Source organism: Arachis duranensis, chromosome 1, assembly GCF_000817695.3.
Source record: "Arachis duranensis cultivar V14167 chromosome 1, aradu.V14167.gnm2.J7QH, whole genome shotgun sequence".
Lineage (NCBI taxonomy): Eukaryota > Viridiplantae > Streptophyta > Magnoliopsida > Fabales > Fabaceae > Arachis > Arachis duranensis.
Genome location: NC_029772.3, coordinates 101757294 through 101777112, shown reverse-complemented (window position 1 = coordinate 101777112; position 19819 = coordinate 101757294). Strand labels below are relative to the sequence as shown.

General features: G+C 35.3%; 2 protein-coding genes across 2 annotated transcripts; both read left to right on the top strand.

The window, feature by feature from the left end:
• Positions 1–859: 859 nt before the first annotated feature.
• On the top strand, positions 860–4094 carry LOC107469389 (uncharacterized). The gene is made up of 4 exons (XM_016088775.3): positions 860–2044; positions 2421–2639; positions 2813–2904; positions 3160–4094. The coding sequence occupies exons 1-4, from the start codon at positions 938–940 to the stop codon at positions 3860–3862; spliced, it is 2121 nt and encodes a 706-aa protein (XP_015944261.1). The 5' UTR covers positions 860–937; the 3' UTR covers positions 3863–4094.
• An 8169-nt stretch (positions 4095–12263) lies between these two features.
• LOC107471213 (uncharacterized) lies at positions 12264–13157 on the top strand. The gene has a single exon (XM_016090665.1). It carries the CDS (start codon positions 12264–12266, stop codon positions 13155–13157), a length of 894 nt encoding a protein of 297 aa, XP_015946151.1.
• Positions 13158–19819: the final 6662 nt, after the last annotated feature.

Here is a 19819-nt window from a genome sequence, read left to right as displayed (position 1 = left end):
CCCGGTTGTGTAACAAACTCAACGTTAAAGACATAAGCATAATTCATGTGTCAACACTCAGCCGTGACACAATGCATAAGCGGGATCTCCAGACTCCTGTGCCTTCATTACTATTACCAACCTAAGTGGCGTGACACAATGAATTTTACATACATTGATACATTATTTTTTAAGCATGGGGAATTATGCCATGCAACGCAGTCGTTTCGACACCATTTCTTATAGCATTTCAATTGCTCCATAGACACCCTCCAATGGGGGGATTCAATTGCTTCCTCTTTGGACTCCAGTTATCACTGTTAAAGTGTAATCACGTCATTATATTATAAAATGATAAATAAAGACTTAAAGATATTTCTCTTCTCTAATGAAAGATATTAATTTTAGTCCTTATCACAATTTAATATATTTAAGTAATAAATCACGATTCACTCTATCTTTGTGAATAATCTCAAGTTATTTTTCCATCGCACTCAATTGTTTATCTAATAAAATTAATGATTAAAATTGCTAACCACATATATAGAATTAGCATGTAAATGCTAAACACAGAACTCTTAATCTTTGAAGCATGAAATTAAATTTCACTCTACACGTATTTCCAAAAATTATGTATAACCTCAAATTAATCCACTATTGAGTAAACCAATACTATATTTTATTTATTTGATTAAATAAAAACCTCAACATAATGTAACATCATAGTCATACTCACAGTCTCAGCAGCAAAAGAGGCGAAGACAACGGTAACGTAAGGGGTGGGGCATCTCAATTCAAATAAAATAAAAATGAAAACGGTAACGTTGCACAATAATATTTGAATTCAAATCATGGTTATGTAACGGACAAAAACTCCCCCCATTCCCCCTCTTCTATATCCGTCTTCTCACTTCTCACTCTCACAGACATTTTCACAAACACAGATACCTCAACAACAATGGCGTCCCTAACACCAGGGATACTCCTGAAGCTCCTTCAAGCAATGAACTCCAACACACGCGTCACCGGCGACCACCGCTCCGCCCTCTTACAAGTCATCGGAATCGTACCAGCCCTTGCCGCCGGCCAAGACCTCTGGTCCTCACGCGGCTTCTACATTCAGCTCTCCGACTCACTCAACTCCACCTACGTCATTCTCCCTGACCCTGACTCTGATCTTATCCTCTCTAACCGCCTCCAGCTCGGTCAGTTCGTCTACATCGACCGCCTTGTCTTTGATTCCCCTCTCCCCTCCGTCTCCGGACTCCGTCCCCTCCCCGGTCGCCACCCTTTCGTTGGAACCCCTGAGCCTCTCGTTGCTCGAATTTCCTCTTCTTCTCGTGATTTCCTCATCCAACCGGTTTCTGATTCGGATCTTAATTCTGATCCGCTTGCGTTGTACCTATCGGGAAAGAAGGAAGTGGTTAGGGCAGAGAACACTGAACCCCCGATGCAGAAGGAGGCTAGGGTTTTGACGAGGCAGCCACTTGCACCGAGGGAGAATTTGCCGGCGAGTAGGTTCTCGTCGCCAGCGACGGCTAAGAGGTCGCAGAGTGCTGGAAAGAAGAGTAATTCGGTGGTTACACCGGCTGCGGAGAGGGATCCTTCGCCGGCTGGGAAGGTGAAGAGGTCCGCCTCTCCGGTGCCTTCGAAATGTGTGGTCCCGAGTTTGGTATCGGCGAGGGAGGAGAATCGGAGGGTGGCAAGGGAGCCGGCGATAGTGGTGCCATCAAGGTACCGGAATCCATCGCCGACGGGGAGGAAGCAGCCCTCGCCAAATCCGAGGAGGGCGTCCCTGTCTCCGGGGAGGAGGTTGTCCGGCGTATTGAAATTCTCCCCGGCAGTGGGGGATTCCTCCGGGAAGAAGAAGATGGCTACCGTGGCTGCTGGAATTACGAAGGTGTCAGAAGCACTTGTTGGATCTGCGAAGGGAAGTGGTGGGAGGAAGATTTGGGATGAACAACCGGGTGCTGAGACTGTAACACCACCTACTTCTGAGGTTGAACACAGAGAGAAGGGTTCGTCAAAAAATAAGGTTGACCCGCAAGCAATTTTACGTACTCAGGTAAAGATTAAATGTTTAGGAATCAAACTTTTTCAGTAGATAAATTAAATTGGTAGTAGATATGTCATAGCTGAATTGGCATAAAGGGATATGTAATTTTTGAAAATGCACTTAGGGTGTTATTGGCTCTCATTCTGATTCTAGATATAATTGATTTTTGTTAGAAACTGATGCTATAATTGATCTTCCACGAAAGTAAGAAAACGTTGTCCTTTTCGCAAGCTTAAGGTGTCATGTTTTTAATTATTTTCATATCACTTCATTTCATCTTAACAGTTATCATGGTTTCATAAAATAATTTGGGCAATCTGCCTCTTTTCTTTCTATATATGTTCTATGTGTTAGCTTTAAATCAATGGTGGTTTGATTTTCTCAGGCTGCAATGTCAAGGCGATTAAGTGATGCTAATGGTAATAAAACTAGCAGCAGTGATTCTTCAACCAACGAGAAGAGTAAACGTGGTTCTCCTGAGCGTGGTGTGAGCAGAGAGAAGTGCAATTTTGCTTCTTTGGGCATCACAATTCATGAAAAGAAGTGGACAGATGGTAGTGTTTCATTGGATTCAGTGTCTGCAAACCTTGCTAAGCTCGGAAAGGTATGAATTATGTACATTGTTAGCATCTTCTAAACTATTTATCTAAGAAAGGATGGGTCATTTAGCAATTTCTAGTACGGTAGTACCATGAAAAATTGAAAAGTAATTGCAGAGCATTTAGTTTGGTTATTTAATTTGTGGACTAAGTTGAATCATATATGAACGAAATTCAGGAAGCTATGCAAAGAAAAGCTCTCGCTTCTGCAGTTGCTGCTGAAGCATTGGAGGAGGCCAATGCTACTGAATGTGTTGTAAGAAATTTAAGGTATTAATAATCCCTGCCTCCTTTATTTCATATCTTAGAAGTTCATATGCATAAAATGCACAGCAGTTATAACTACCAAATGTGTATCTTATTCCGGACTTACCAATTCTGTAAGACATTTTTAATATTTAACCTTCAATAGATAATCCATTTTCCCAAAAAAGGTGTCAAAATTTCATAACATTCAGTGTTATCTTTTGCCGCTTCATTAATCGCTGAAGACAATATTTGTTATTTTCTTCCTTCCTACGGCAGCATGTTTTCGGACCTCTGCACCGTTTGCCAGGCTAGGAATCCTTTGCCAACCATAGACAGATTCTTCACTATCTACGATGATGTCCTAAGAACAACTGCAATAGCTGAAACTGTTGTCAAAAGTCATAATCCTGAGACATTTGAAGATAGCATTCCAACAGAGAAATCAAAGTCACTCTCTTTGTGGGTTGAAGCTGCTTTGGCCACTGATCTTCAGATAGTGTCCCTTCTTACTGGCACAGGCGTGGATTCCCCGTCCACACTGCCAAAAAGCTTGTCGAAACGGCACTCTCTCGGTGCATCCAAAAACCATCTAAAGGGCTCTTCACCACAATCAAATCTCAATGGTGTATGGACAAGAGGCAGTGGAATGAAGGATACGGTAGAGCTTGGAAGAAATTTGTTGTCTGAAATGCAAATGTGGTTTCTACGCTTTGTTGAGGAGTCCCTTGAAGCAGGGTTCAAAGTGTTTGGGGATTGTGGTGCTGATGGGAAGAGGGCGTTGTTGCCTCTTGATGGTGGCTCCATTGCTGTTGTGTTGTCACATTTGAAGCGTGTGAATGCATGGCTGGACCGTGTGGTTTCCAAAGAGAATGATTCATTGAGTGATAAGATTGAAAGTCTGAAGAGAAAGATTTATGGGTTTGTTATTCAGCATGTAGGAACAACTTTCGATAACTCGTCTTCCCCTTCTTCATCTTGATTCTTTTTTTCTATTAATAGAACTTTTTTGTGTTTGGTCCTTTCTTCCTTTTTTGGACAGTATTTGTATGTTGAAAGTGATGAAAAGAGGAGGATGCTTCTTCCGTCAAAAAAGAAAGTTATTTCTTCGGGTACTTCAGTGTACAATTTCTTTATTTTCTCGTAAAAAAATTTGGCGGATAGATGATATATATACGAGCCCGTTTGAGAAGCAGCAAAAACTACTTTTTTTTTTTTACTTTTAGATTATGAAAAGTCATAATTTATGTGTTTGGCATTATTTTAAAAAAAAAATTAACTTTTCGAAAAATTAATTTACAACTTTTTGAAAAAGTAAAAATATATGACTTCTTACTTTTCGAGAAGTCATTCTACCACTTACTTAAAAAAAATTAATTTTAAAACAAAAAAAATCTACTTTTCTTTTGACTCTATGAAAAATAATGAAAGTTAAAAGAAAAATCTAATTAACAAAATCAACCAATCGAGTTTTTAATAATAATTAAAATAAATAATAATGACATCAACAATAATGTTAATAATAAAATATAGAAAAAATTATACTTTCTTTTTATGAGAAAAATTAAAATAATGACAATTTTTATTTGTAAAATATACACTTTCTTCTTTTATAATTTTTTAAAAAAAATTTCTTTAATTCATTATAAATTTTTTGTGTTTAAATTATTTTTTACAAAAATAGACTTTAACAAAAATTTAATTTTTTGTAATTAAATTTTGTTTACCAAAATATCGTTTAATAATTTTTTTTTACTAAATAAATTGTATTTTTACTAAAATATTTTTTAAAAATTTTTAATAATTAAATAATTTTTTTGTAAGATACCTTTCAATAATTTTTTAATTATTAAATTGTAGGTTTGTCAACATTTTTGTTAACAATTATTTTTGTATTTTACTATTAATTTTTGATATCAATGTATATTATTTTAACATTAAATTAAAAAAATCTTACCACTGTTAATATGTATAACAATTAATATTAATAAATAATTTGTTTCATAAAACTATTAAAAATTATTAACAATTTTATCAATACTTAAAAATAAGTCGAGATGGTTAAATTTAAAAGTGTAAAAAATTAACATTTCATTCTTTCACATCTTTACAAAATAAGTTTTTTAATAATTAAAAAATTATTGAAGGGTATCTTAGAAAAAAATAATTCAATCATTAATTTTTTTAAAAAATATGTTAATAAAATACAATTTAATGAATAGAAAGATAGTTTGTTAAAGAGTATTTTGGTAGACAAATTAAAATTTTATTACAAAAAGTAAAATTTTTGTTAAAGAATAGTTTTGTAAAAAAAAATTATTTTTTGTAGAAAAATGAATAAAGTTAATGGTAGTTAACACAAAAAAAATTAAATAGATTAACGAGGAGGTTTTTTAAAAATTATAAGGAAAGAAAATGTATATTTTATAAATAAAGGGGAGGAGAGTGTCATTTGAATATCTCTTAGAGAAGGAGAATAAATTTTTTTCTAAAATATATTATTAACAAGAACGACAATAATAATAAAATTTATTATAGTGGTTTTTTTATTATTTTATAATAAAACTTGTTGAAAGTTTGTTAAGGATGAAAATTAATTTTAAATATTATTTTTAGTAAATAAAAATTTATTGAAAATTAAAGTGTTGAATTTAAATATTTTTAAACATGTATTTGGCAATTAAAAATTAATTAGTATTGTGAAGAAGGTGTTATAAAAAAGTGAGACTTTAAAATAACGTTTGAAAAAGAGATTGAAACTTAGAGATAGAAATTTAATTAAGATGTCACACCTTAGTTTGTGGGTCTTCAGAGTTACTTTTAATGGAGGAATAAAGAAAGGGTAATGACTCGTGAATGAAAGAAATGCAGTAACATAGATTAAAGTATTATCACCAAATAAAGGAAGGAGGAGTAAATAAAAATTTTGGGTAAACATTGGCTGGGTTATAGAGAGAATGAAAAAATCAAGTTAACGCCGTTTGTTAACTCTGCAAAAGTTATTATTATCCCTAATAGTTTTATGTCCACTTGTCAATATTACCATTCACCACATCTTTTCAACAACATTTCGGCAAAAATATTTAGGCACCGAAGAATGCACCAAAAAATTTTATTTGTAAAGAGGGTTCCTTCAACTCCATGATAGTTCTAGAAGCTTCTACGAAAAAGGGCTTTTTGTTGTTATGAATGCTCAATTTAAAATGGGATGCTTCTGAAACTGATGAAAGGGGGAGCATTTTAAAAGCTTAAAGGAAGAGAATTTGCTGAAATAGAAGTGTGAAGAGAGGTGCAGTTTCGTGGCGAACAGAAATGGGGTTTCGGATTTTTTTGTTTTTTATTTTATTTCTGTAATAAGGAAAAAGAGGAAGAGAAAGAAATGAAAAAGAAAGCATATTTTCATGGATATAAAGTTTATTAAGTTTTTTTATGGTTAATTTTGTCGGTCTTTGAATCTTTTATATTTGTGTAATTTGTTTTGTTTAGTATGCAAAAATTAAATTAAATTAAAATTGGCCCAAGATTCTTATAAGCCATATAGCAAGTCTAATATTAATTCAAATAAAGCATTCATATCATATGTTCAATTCAGTAGAAGTGAAAGCAAATAATATGATAAAAAAACAAAGAAGGAAAGAAAGTAATTGGCCCATGTCCAAACACAAGGTCAATAGTGGTCAACATTTAAATCTATTCATTTACTTAGATGGTAACTTAGTGATTTCAAATTTCATTTCATTTGAACCATTCACTTCACCCACCGAATCAAAATTCGTTTTTCTCTCTCTTCTCTTTTTTAATGTCACATCACTCTTTGAACAAAGAAGAAAGAAATAATAGGAAAGTTTTAGTTCTAGGGTTCCGTGAAGAACAAAAGGTTTGTTTCCAAATTCAAACAAGAAAAAAAAAGGGCTACAACAAAAGGGAAGACTTTTTCAAAAAAGAGAATCACAAAAAGGTAATTTTTTCATTTGTGTTTCATCAAGAAATCGTAAAGAAATCAACTTTGTACAAGCACCGTTCTGGAAACTATGGAGAAGGTGAAGTCAATGGTGCTCTGCTTGGAATCTATCGTAATTAACAAACTTGGGGCCAAAGCAAGAATGCACGGCTCAGATTCAAGATTCTTGAAGAAAAATGTTGAAAGAAAAGATTGAAGGTATGGTTGCATGTCACTGCTTTTACCATCTCTCTCCTATGTGAACGCTGCTGCTACATCTGTGTTTTGAGAGAAGAGAACTAACATGTGCTGAAGAAGGTTTCAAGCCCTGGAAGTTTCACTCCTCTATAATAGGGGTGAACGGCCAAGGATTGGAGCAAGGAGTGAGAGCACACATTTGGCTTTTCATAGCTCTTTGAGCTATTTATTCTTCTCCTTCATGGTTTCCATTTTGTAATTCTTTTTCTCAGTTTAGTCTATCTAAGTTTCATTGAAAAAAGACAAACATGGTGAGATTTGTAAGAAAAAACCAATGGGTGAAAAAAAGGCAGTGAGCTAAACTTGGAGAAAAAGCATAAATTATTTCAGAAATCTTTTGTTAGTATTTCTATTTTGTATCGTGATCTTGAGGGTATTCCCTTACAAGTTGGATTAGCATTTATGATTATCCTTCCTCTTCTCTGTTTTTGGTTTTGCACTATAGGAGACAAAATAGAAGTATCTTCTACCACGTTAAGAGACAACCAAAAGTTTATCCTATTTTCTTCTCAAAGTACTTCAACAAAATACAAGGATTAAAAGCTAAAAAAATGGTGGCCAAGATTCAACCCCCTTCTCTTAGCTACTGGTAACCATCAATTGGTATCAGAACTTGGTCTCAAATAAATCAAGTTTCACAACTTAGAGGAAAGATCTTGATGGCAAACAACATGGGTTCTAACACAGTGGCTTACACTCTGATAGAAGGACAGTCCAACAACAGACCTCCATTCTTCAATGGAAAAAACTGCAACTATTGGAAAAAAAAAGAATGAAGATCTTTGTTCAGACAGTGGATTACAACCTGTGAAAGATAATCATAAATGGTCCTCAAATCCCTACAAAATCTGGCGCTGATGGTATTATCACTCCCAAAGCTGAAACAGAATGAAATGAAGATGACAAGAAAAATGAGAAACTTAATGCCAAGACAGTCAACATGCTCAACTGTGCAATTAGCTTCAAGGAATATCAGAAGGTTTTAAGATGCAAAATAGCAAAGAAAATCTGGAATATGCTCCAAGTCACACATGAGGGCATCACACAAGTAAAAGAAACTAGAATTGACATACTAAGCAAAGAGTATGAGATGTTCTCTATGAAAGAAGGAGAATCAATTGATAATATGTTTAAGAGGTTCTCTATCATCATTAATGGCTTAGATGCTATGGGGATTACTCACTCCAAACAAGTGCTGGTGAGGAAAGTCTTGAGAAGTGTGACTAAAGAGTGGGAAACCAAGGCTATTGTTATCTTTGAAAGCAGTAACCTGAGCAAAATAACCTATGATAAGCTGAGAGGAAAGTTATTAGCATATGAAATCACTCACATAAAAATGATACAAAAAGGAAATGAGTGGCTCTTAAATCTTGCATTGAATCATTGGATGATGAATCCAGTGACTGTTTATTAGATGACGAGTTTGTATTTTTTTCTAGGAAACTTAGAAAGAAGATGAGACTCAAAGGAAGAAGCAGAGGTGGTAGCTCAAAGGAACCAAAGAAGAAGGGATTTATGACTTCTTGGGAGGATCTCAAGATTGACTCAGATGAGGAAGAAGACTCCGAAAGCACGAATCTGTTTCATGGCTGATAAAGATCAACAAGAAAGGGTAAATTACTATGACTTATCTCTTGACGATTTGCATGTTACTATTGATGATCTCACTCACCATTTTGAAAAATTGCTGAATAAATACAATAATACAAATCTGAAAATGAGTTTTTGAAAGAAAAGGTGAGAGAGACTGAATGTGCTTTTGATCTCTTTGAAGAAAATAGATTCTTAAACTCTAAAATTGAAAAGTTCAAAGGAAAGCACATTATTGATCCCTCTCAAGAACTTGTAGCTGGAAATAAAAGATTAAATGAAATAATTAAAAGTTTGAATAATGATTTAGTAAAATTTGCACATAATTCAAGCAACTTGGACAAATTACTTGCCAATCAAAGACCTTTGTTTAAAAAATCAGGTTTATGGTATGTAACAAAAAATGATGCAATTTTTGAAAAATCTTTTGCAAATTCACAGCATCATCTTCAAAAATAAAATCATCATTTGATAAATCTGGTCTTGGATATTCATCTAACATTGATGTTGAATTTGAAAAGCCATATTTTGATAAAAATGCATGTTCTTCAAAACCTGAACCTGCTTCAAATAAATCTAGTCTGGATTACATCTCTAACAATGAGGCTGTTTTTAGAAAATCCATCTTTCACAAATGAGCCTCATGTTCTAGAAATCTATATGTGTCAAGAAATTCTGGTTTAAGGTTTTTTGCAAAAGGAGGTACTAATGTTAGAAATGGATCTTTCAAAAGAAATGCACCATTTTTAAATGAGTAAATAGCCAAATTGGTCCCCGAAAGATAGCCCAATCTTCAAACGAGTCCCCGTAAGAAAAAGATAATAAAATTTGTCCCCGAAAAATTTAAAATTGGTAACATTAGTCCTTCCGTCAGTTGGTTGATGACGTGTCACGTTAAGTGCCACGTGGCATATGATGACGTGGAGGGCTAATGCCACGTGTCACAAGATGATTGGTTGACATGTCAAATCGGTGACACCTGGCATGCCACGTGTCAGGTCAGTGACACGTGGCATGCCACGTGGCACTTGACATGTAAAAAAGTTATTTATAATCAAAATAGTCCTTGAAAGTTCAGACGTAAGTCATTTTCATCCCTAAAATTTTAAAAATTAATCAAATTAGTCCTTATATAATTTTTTTATTTTTTCTTGATAATATTAAATTTAAAATATTTTTTGATACTACTAATTTTAATAGAAATGTAATTGACAATAAAAAAATTAGTAATTGTATCTTTTCTTCTTAAAAATTTGTTCAATAAAATTATCTAACTCCTCTAATTCTTGTCAAAATCTCTCTTATTCTTTTCTATTCTAAAACATTTTTCTTACATTATTACATTTTGCTGGAATATATATATATATATACTCAAAATTGAAATGTAGGTATTTGTTAACCTAAACAAAGTTATATGCTCAAAATCAAAATTTATGTATGTTAAACTAAATGAAAGTAATAACGTAATGAAAAAAAAGATGTATAAATTTTTATTAAATTTGTTTAGGTTAACATACATAAATTTTTGAGATAATTTTATTGAACAAATTTTTAAGAAGAAAAGATACAATTACTAATTTTTTTATTGTCAATTACATTTCTATTAAAATTAGTAGTATAAAAAAATATTTTAAATTTAATATTATCAAGAAAAAATAAAAAAATTATATAAGGACTAATTTGATTAATTTTTAAAATTTTAGGGATGAAAATGACTTACGTCTGAACTTTCAAGGACTATTTTGATTATAAATAACTTTTTTACATGTCAAGTGCCACGTGGCATGCCACGTGTCACTGACCTGACACGTGGCATGCCAGGTGTCACCGATTTGACATGTCAACCAATCATCTTGTGACACGTGGCATTAGCCCTCCACGTCATCATATGCCACGTGGCACTTAACGTGACACGTCATCAACCAACTGACGGAAGGACTAACGTTACCAATTTTAAATTTTTCGGGGACAAATTTTATTATCTTTTTCTTACGGGGACTCGTTTGAAGATTGGGCTATCTTTCGGGGACCAATTTGGCTATTTACTCATTTTTAAATACTAGAAAATTCAAATATTTTAATCACCATCAGCAGCATGTCCGCACAAATCACTGCTTTAATTGCAATAAACATGGTCACTCTTCTTCTCAATGCTTTATTGACAAAAAAGAGTTGGAAATAAAACATAAAAGGTTGTTTGTGATTTTAATGCACTTGGGCAACCAAGATGGATTAGCATTAAAGAATCCAAAAAGATTTGGATATCTAAGGTCACTTAAAAGCTTTGCGCAGTTTTGCCAAGCATCCAAGATGAATAATGACATATGATACTTGATAGTGGATGCTCTAGGCACATGACCGGAATGTTCATATTCTTCATCAAGCTTATAAATAAGATAGAGACTTTGTGACTTTCGGTGATAATAGTAAAAGAAAAACTGTGGCCGTAGGTAACATTGGTAAGAGTTTCTCAACTTTCATTAATATTATATTTTTAGTTAATAGATTGAAACACAATCATCTAAGCATTAATTAATTGTGTGACTTAGAATATTTGATTATTTTCAAGAAATTGGAACCGTTGTTGTGTGTGAAAAATCCGGTGAAATTGTTTGGAGCTAAAAGATGCAATAACGTGTATGGACAAATCTTAGAGGAACTAAAAGAACAAAATGTAACTTGTTTCACTTCCAAAGAATTTGAAAATTGGTTTTGGCACAAGAAATTGGGACATGCAAGCATGTTTCAAATTTCTAAGCTTGTGAAAAAGAATTTGGTTAGAAGTTGTTACGGACTGCCGAGTTCAGCCCACTAGTCGTCGGGTCAGGGCACCACCCCTGACCCAAGCACAAGACCCTGCAAAAGAGAGTCTGACGGGTCGGGTCCTAGAACGCCCGACCCAGGGTCTACCCGACTTACCATCCGTACGGCCCAAGACACCGTTCGGGCCGGTACCTTTGGATCATGACGCGAAGCCCCGACCTGAGGTCTGGAACGACCTGCCTTCTTACGTGGATTACGATAGCTCATGGAAGCTTCTTGGGCAGTGGGCTAGGTCATTCTCAGGGCCCGCCCTGCACAGTATAAAAGGAAAGAGGTCAGCTCTCCCCCCGAGGTACGTAACATTCTTACCTAATTCGGCCACTACATCGTACGGACACTGACTTGATCGCCAGAGTATCCTTGCAGGTGGCCACCCCCATGCTTCACACTGCCTATGGCATTACCAGCACGTTTTTTGTCTTCACTCCACATCAGCTCAAGGTCTCATCCACTCTCCTTCTCATTACCACCCGACTCGTCGAGTACCCGAGATCATCAGGTAACGAATATTGGCGGTGTCTGTGGGGACCCTGTGGACATGGAGCAAGTTCCCACGTCAGAGGAGCTTCGCGAAGGAGGAGGGGCTCGCCTTAATAGGGCAAGTTCGACGGCTCGTACCGCCAAACACCCACGTTCCTCCATTCTGCCTAACCAACAGATCTACACCAAAACCCCCGAAAGGCGTCCCTTCCGGGGGACAGGAGCCGATAGCGCCAAGATCATGTAGGAGCTCAGACACAGAGTACAAAACCTAGAACGGGAGCTAGCAGCGATGAGCCAATCCCACGGAGATGTCAGTCACTCCCGCGACGACGCCAGCCGATCTCGCACCCGCACCCGCACCCGCTCTCCTTTCCGAAGACTAGAGAGCCGAGAAAGGAGTCCAATAAAGCGCGACGAGGTATACACGCAGGCGACCTCTCGACCCCACCAGGGCAGGTTCGAGGTTCGCGGAGAATCCCAAAGAAGGAAGGCCAAGAAACAACAGGAACCCATAATCATGGGGGCCACCCCCTTCCATCCCTCAATCCTCAAGGTCCTGCTTCCGAAGAATTTCGAAAAATCGACAGACATGAGGTACGACGGGACCAAGGATCCCCAGGAGCACCTAACAGCTTTTGAAGCAAGGATGAACTTGGAAGGAGTAGGCGACGTGGTCAGATGCCGAGCATTCCCTGTGACGCTGGCCAGCCCAGCGATCCGATGGTTCAACGCCCTCCCACAAGGGTCCATTGCGACCTTCGTGGACATCTTCCAAAGCTTTCTGGCTCGGTTCACGACACGCATAGCCAAGGCAAAACACCCAATTAACTTGCTAGGGGTCACCCAGAAACCCGGGGAACCGACTAGAAAGTTTTTGGACAGGTTCAACGATGAATGCTTGGAAATTGACGGCCTCACGGACTCGGTCACTAGTCTTTGCCTAACAAACAGCCTGCTAAACGAGGACTTTAGGAAGCACCTCACAACTAAGCCTGTATGGACTATGCAGGAAATTCAAAGTGTGGCCATGGAATACATCAATGATGAGGAAGTAAGTCAGGTTGTAGCAGCCAATAAGTGGCAGCTCCCTAACTCTTCAGCGCGGCAGGTCTCCCAGGTCGATAGATACCAGGAGACCCCCAGGGACGGAACCCCAGCCAAGCAGCACAAACAACCTTCGTGATTCGAAAGGTTCACAAACTATACGTCACTCACGATGCCCATAGTGGAAGTTTACCAACAAATCGTGGACAAGGGAATCCTGTCCAGATCCAGGCCGTTGAAAGAGAGAACGGGAGGCAACAAGAGCCTCTACTGTGATTATCACAAGGGTTTTGGACACAAGACCCAAGACTATTTCGACCTCAAAGATGCCTTAGAACAGGCCATCTGGGAAGGAAAGTTGAATGAGTTCACCCGACTTATCCGAGAGCGCAGAAGACGAGAATGGGAGCGCTCAGAAGAAGATCGAAGCCGGACCGTTAAGGCGAGACAAGAACCCACAGGGGCCACTGACAACCCCCCAAATTTTGTGGTTAACGTCGTGGTCGGACGCGATACCCCCCCCAAATCTAAGTCAACAGCAAAGAAAGATACCCGGATCCTCTCCATTTCGACGGGAGGTCCCGCCACCCCAAACGGAGGACCTCCCATGATATTCTTCGGCCTAGAAGACCAGTGGTTTCACGACCTCCCTGAGAACCCTTCCATGGTGATCACGGCAATGATTGGGACCGGGTTGGTCAGGTGAATTCTCGTCGATACTGGAGCTGATTCCAATATCCTGCTCAGAAACGTGTTTGATGCCATGGGATTCAGGGAGTCCGACCTCAAGACTCACCAACACGGTGTCATGGGGCTAGGCGCCAATTACATAAAACCCGACGGGACGATCTCACTCCCAATTTGCCTTGGAGCTGGTGACGCTAAGAGGTCGGTAATGGCGGACTTCGTAGTCCTCAGAGGCTCCACGACCTACAACATCATTTTTGAAAGGAAAACCATCAACAAATTCTCAGCTGTGATATGCACCAAATTCCTAACAATGAAGTTCGTGACAGACAAAGAAACGGTTGACTCCATTAGGGGAGACTTGGAAGCGCCGGTCGCATGCGACAACGCCAGTCTCTCCCTAAGGAAGAAGTCCAAGAAGGTGGCCGGCGTGTTCTTAGCCAATCTAGATGTAAGAATGGAAGACAAACCAAGGCCAGAGCCAGAAGGGGACATGGAGAAGTTTCAAATAGGGAAGTCGGCGGAACAATTTACCTTCGTATATCTTGGTAAACTAGTCCACCTTTTGTCCATTACTTTGTCAACTAAAGTAAAACACACGGACATATATTTTAGACTAACGATAAGTGATTTTTCTAATCAAGAGCTTATTACTTCTAAAGGATTTCTAGAAGTTAACCACTAATGTTCAAAAGATAACATTTCAACCAATCATGAAACTAACAATTTGTATTTAACAAACTATACAAAGAAGTTTAAGCAATCAATCAATCACTAAATGTTCTTAACAATTAAATCTTCAAACGAATTCAAAAAGATAACCTATTAAATGATTCACCTGTAGTGTTGGCAGCTATAGAGAGACAAACTATTTGATTCCATTTTTCTGGTTTTAAAGAGACAAACTATAATAGCAACAAAGAATAAAAATATAAGCAATTCATAACCATAATCCTAATACTAATAATGTTACTATCACTTCCATGACTACACACTAACACTAGCACCTATAAATCTTACAAAACCCACCAAAGACACTAGTTACCACATAACAAAAGCACCTTCAACCTATCTACCGGTACAAAATTACTAAATTCACTATCTCTTAACAAGCCAATCAAAAAATCAACAATTATATACTTAGTGAACCAAAACACTTTTGATTTATGACATCCAAAAATTAACAACAAAATCAAATTTATTTACATTAAACAGCTCAAAGAGACTGAAAATAATAGCACGAGTTGAAGCCACCAAGCCAATCAACCATATACAAATATGCATAATTGTGGTAATATTTTTCTATTTTAAATCAATGACCAAAATAGAGCAATGACCAAAATCAATATTAAAATTAAAACGAAATCAGAACAGCATTTCCAGAGATCCAATTACCAAATCAAAATCAAAATAGCACTATACCAAATGAATATTAAAATAAAAATAAAATCAGAATAGCATTTCAAGAGAACCAGTTTTCAAATCAAAATCAGAACAACATTATACCAAATGAATATAAAATCAATATTAAAATCAAAATAAAATCAAAACAACATTTTCAGAGAACCAATTACCAAATCAAAATCATAATAGCATTATAACAAATTAATATTAAAATCAAAACAAAACCAGAGCAGTATTTTCAGAGAACCAGTTACATACCAAATCAACATTAAAATCAAAATAAAATTAAAACAACATTTCCAAAGAACCAATTACCAAATCAACATCAGAACAACATTAAACCAAATCAAGATTGAAATTAATATTAAAATCAAAACAAAATCAAAGAAAAATACCAGTTATTAAAAAATAATAAATAAAATATAAATAAACACACTAAAATATATTTATAGACTAATATAATCTTTTAAATATTATCCAAATTAAAAGTATTACATCAACCACTATTATAATTTTATCCAAATACAAACACAAGTCAAATAATAAAAAAATAAATAATCAGTCACAAACCATTCAATTATTCACCATCTTCATATTACATGTCAAATTGCTGCATAGAGAATACTAATATTTTGGGGTATTTAATTTAATCATTACCAGTCTACTGTTGCATCATGACCTGAATCTGTCATGCACAGTATGATGGCTCAGCCTAGGAGGCACTGAAACATATTGAGCAAGCGATAGGATTCCTAGTAAAAGTCAGTTTTACAGAATCTTGAATTCATATTCAAACAAACAAACAAACAAAAGTTAATATTGCTCATCTTCCATTCAATTCTTAATCTCAGGTATTGCATTAGAAATTCAAAAAAACATTTAATGAAGTAATAAAGGAGCTCTACCCAATGAGTATCCTCTTTTTAATTTATAGCTTTCTGTAAATTGATATACCTCAATTCCATTCTCTTTCTAATACAAGAAGTCAAGAACAATTAATTAAGATCAACATCATGAACAATTTAGCCAATTAAGATCAACAACATGAATAATTTAGTAAATCAACATTAATAACATGAACAATTTATCAAATCAAGAACAGCAAACCATAACAAGAACAATTTATAAAATTAACAAATTATCAAAAGGTAAAGAACAACATAACAACTTAACAATCTAAAATTTAAAAGTTAAGAACAACACTATAACATTAATTTATGAAATTAACAAGTTAATAAGATCAATTAGAACTGAAAATCAAAATAACAAGAACAACTAAAGCTTTAAAATATAGCAAACCAACAAGAAAACAAGAACTGGAACAACATACTAATCATTAAAAACAAAGCTGGAGCGCGGGGAAACAGAGCTTCTCGTTATGGGTTTTCTTAACATTCCTCAAACTCATCTAAGAAAAACATAACAACTAAGGAAGCATATCTAAAACAGCTTCTCGTTCCTTCCTTGTGGACACCTGCATCAAGCTTAGAACTAAGGAATTGATGTGAAGAACATTAAATTACCTTTGTTCGTATTACTAATAGTGTTCAGTATTACATTGAATAACTTTTTGTCTAGTTCCTTCCCTGTGTACTCCTATATCAAAATAAAAAATAACAAACCACAAATACAATTTATCAAATTAATAAGTTATTAAAATATCAAAACCAGCACAATCTAACAATTACATTTTACAAAATCAAGAAGAGCCCCTAGAACAACAATTTATCAAAGTAACAAATTAGAAAGATCAAGAGCATAACAAAATAAGTTAATATAGCAATCCAACAACCAAATAAGAACTAAAACTGCAAGCTACTAATTAAAAGAACCACTAACTAAAACAAGAGTTGCAACGTTCATCCAGTCATTGTTCTGCACAATTATCCCCAATTTAACCAAATGCCTAACTAAGTGATTAAGCATAAAAAAAACCTAAGCAAGATCTTGAATGAATAAACTAAATCATACTAATCTTACCAAGCAAAGGAGGAAAGGGACATCTCTGAATCTGAACAATAAATGAACAAAAAAAAGGCAAAAAAATAACCATTACTTTCAGTATGAGACTCTGAGAAGTGAGCAATGAGCAGAGTATGAGGGAGAAGGAGCAAGAACGCCGGTGATGAGAAGGTGAGGGCGACCATCGACTAGGCAATGACCACGACAACCCACGACGTGCGACGGATGACAGGCTACCAGGAGAATATACAGGCGGAGGCACCGATTGTTTAGCGCTGAGTTGAGCCTTGCGGCGGTGGGGGAGACTGAACCTAGGGTTGAGAGTTGAGAGAGGAAGGACTGAGAATTGGGGGAATGGCTTGGGGAAGAGTGGCTGGAGATGACAGTTGCGACGGCGGGGTGGCACGGCGGTGGCTGGACGGAGCAAGTGACAGAGTGATGGAGGAGCTCGATGGCCGGATGTTGCTGCGGGTAGTGTGAGTGAAGTGAGTGCTCAAGGACGGGAGAAGAGGATTAGGTTTTGGTGGAAAATCTAAAAACCGGCCGGGTCCCGATTCGGTTCGACTGACCGGTTCTCGGTCGGTTCAGTGGTTCGATAACGGTTTTAAAAAAAAGACGATTATGACTTCTGTCCGAACCAGAAACTTCACCGGTTCACGGTTCAACCGGTTCGATCGGTCAGTTCAAACCGGTTTTCAGAACCTTGGTTACCACAAATGACAACCCACAAACGACCAAGCCAGCAACCACGACAGAAGTAGCGACAACCGATAAATGACAGAAGCAAAAGCAGCAAAGTAGAAGCAGAAGAAGCACAACCCACAAACGACCAAGACAACAACAAACGCGGCAAGGTGAGGGGAGAAGCAGTGATGCCACGGAGATGGGAGAAGCAGTGATGCCGTGAAAAGGAGAGAAACGGCCAGAGACGCAGTGACGATTCAAAGACGCAGCGACGGCGCACCGAGAGCTCCTTCCTTCGACAGTGGGTTAGGGCTACATGGTGAGGTTGCGAAAAGTTTGATTTGTGTGCAATGATGGCTCTAAGTCTGATGAGTTGGTGTGGGTTATGGTTGATGGTAGAGGGAGCAGGGAAGAAGACCACACGTGCTGATGTTGTTTTGTTCTGAAGAGAGTTCCTTGGTTATGTTAGGGTTTAATTTAGAGGGGGATTAAACGATTATTTATAATTATTTTTATATATATCTTTTAATTTGTATAATTATTTAAATAATATTAAAAAATTATTGTTTGATAAACAATTGTTGTAATGGTTATAAAACATTTTTTAAAATAGTTAAAGAGAACGGTTTTATTTTATTGCTATAACGTAATGAAAATTTAAACTTCAATAGCAACACTGTAAAAATCATTGTCTAAGACCATCTAATAGAACGGTTTCGAAGTGTAGCATTTTGGCAATGGTTTTTTTTGTGTTTCTTTTGGACATGGTTTAAACAATAATAAAAAACCATGGCTTAAAAACAAATCATGGTAACAATTATAAAATTATTCGTTAAAATAGTAAAAAAAAAAACAGTTTTAATTTGTTGCTATAAAATAATGAAAAATTGAATTCAACAGTAACACCATAAAAAATTGTTGTCTAAAATTATCTAAAAAAACGATTTTAAGACTTTGCGAAATTTAGCGTTGCTAAAGGTCATATTTATTGTAGTAACATATAAAAATATAAAACAATCATTCTCTTTAACTTAGTAATCAAATTGATGAAATTAAATATGTGCAATACATAAATTTATGTATAATTTAACATAATTCTTTTTGGCTAAGAAATGTTAAATAAGAAATTCAAACTCAAAATAGATTTATTTATATATACTTAAATACTGTAATAGGTACAAATTAATTACTGAATTATTAAAATAAAAAATAATAATTAATTTAATATAAAAATTATTTATTATAAAAAAATTATATATAATTATTTAATTATGATCAAATTAATCGATTTAACCAATTATTTAATAGTTAAACTAATAATTCATTAATAATGTATTCTGATCGAATCGATTATTAGTTTGGTACTGGCAATTATAAAACTTACCCTTTTTTATCTTTCATCATTAATATGTGATAATTAATGCCTTAATGGTAGTCAATATTTTTTTTCGGCAGAGTACTTTTGTAATCAAATATATTTCCATACAAAGTGATTCTTGGATTCTTGATTCAAATTGAATAACTTTGGATGTATCTTCAAAGTCAATTACCATCAGTTATTGCAATTTATATATTAAGGAGATTGGTATTGTGACTCACATAATTGATTTTTTTTTTGTCTTTTTTTAGTTTCTATGAAATTCTTCAATTCAAAAGTTAATGATTAATTCATTATAAATTAGAATTATATTTAAGTGTATGTTATTAACTAATAAATTATTATATACACATGATAAAATTTAAATACTTCATACTTACTTAAATAGACAAAAAAATTAATCACTTGACCAATTTAAAATTGGTTGACTCACATAATTTGATAATATTATAATAAAAGTTTATTTATTCTGTGTTCTAAAAAATATGATAAGATTAGAATAAATAATTATTTCTAATCATGAAAGATTTGAATGTTAACAAAATTAATCATTAAAAAACTAATATTATACCTATGAAAAAAAATTTTCGTCTGATAAAAATAATCAATTACTAAATATAGAGTTAACTCCCTTAAATTTTTCTCTAGAATTATCAAAATATTCCTTTGATGTTCTTTTCCATCCC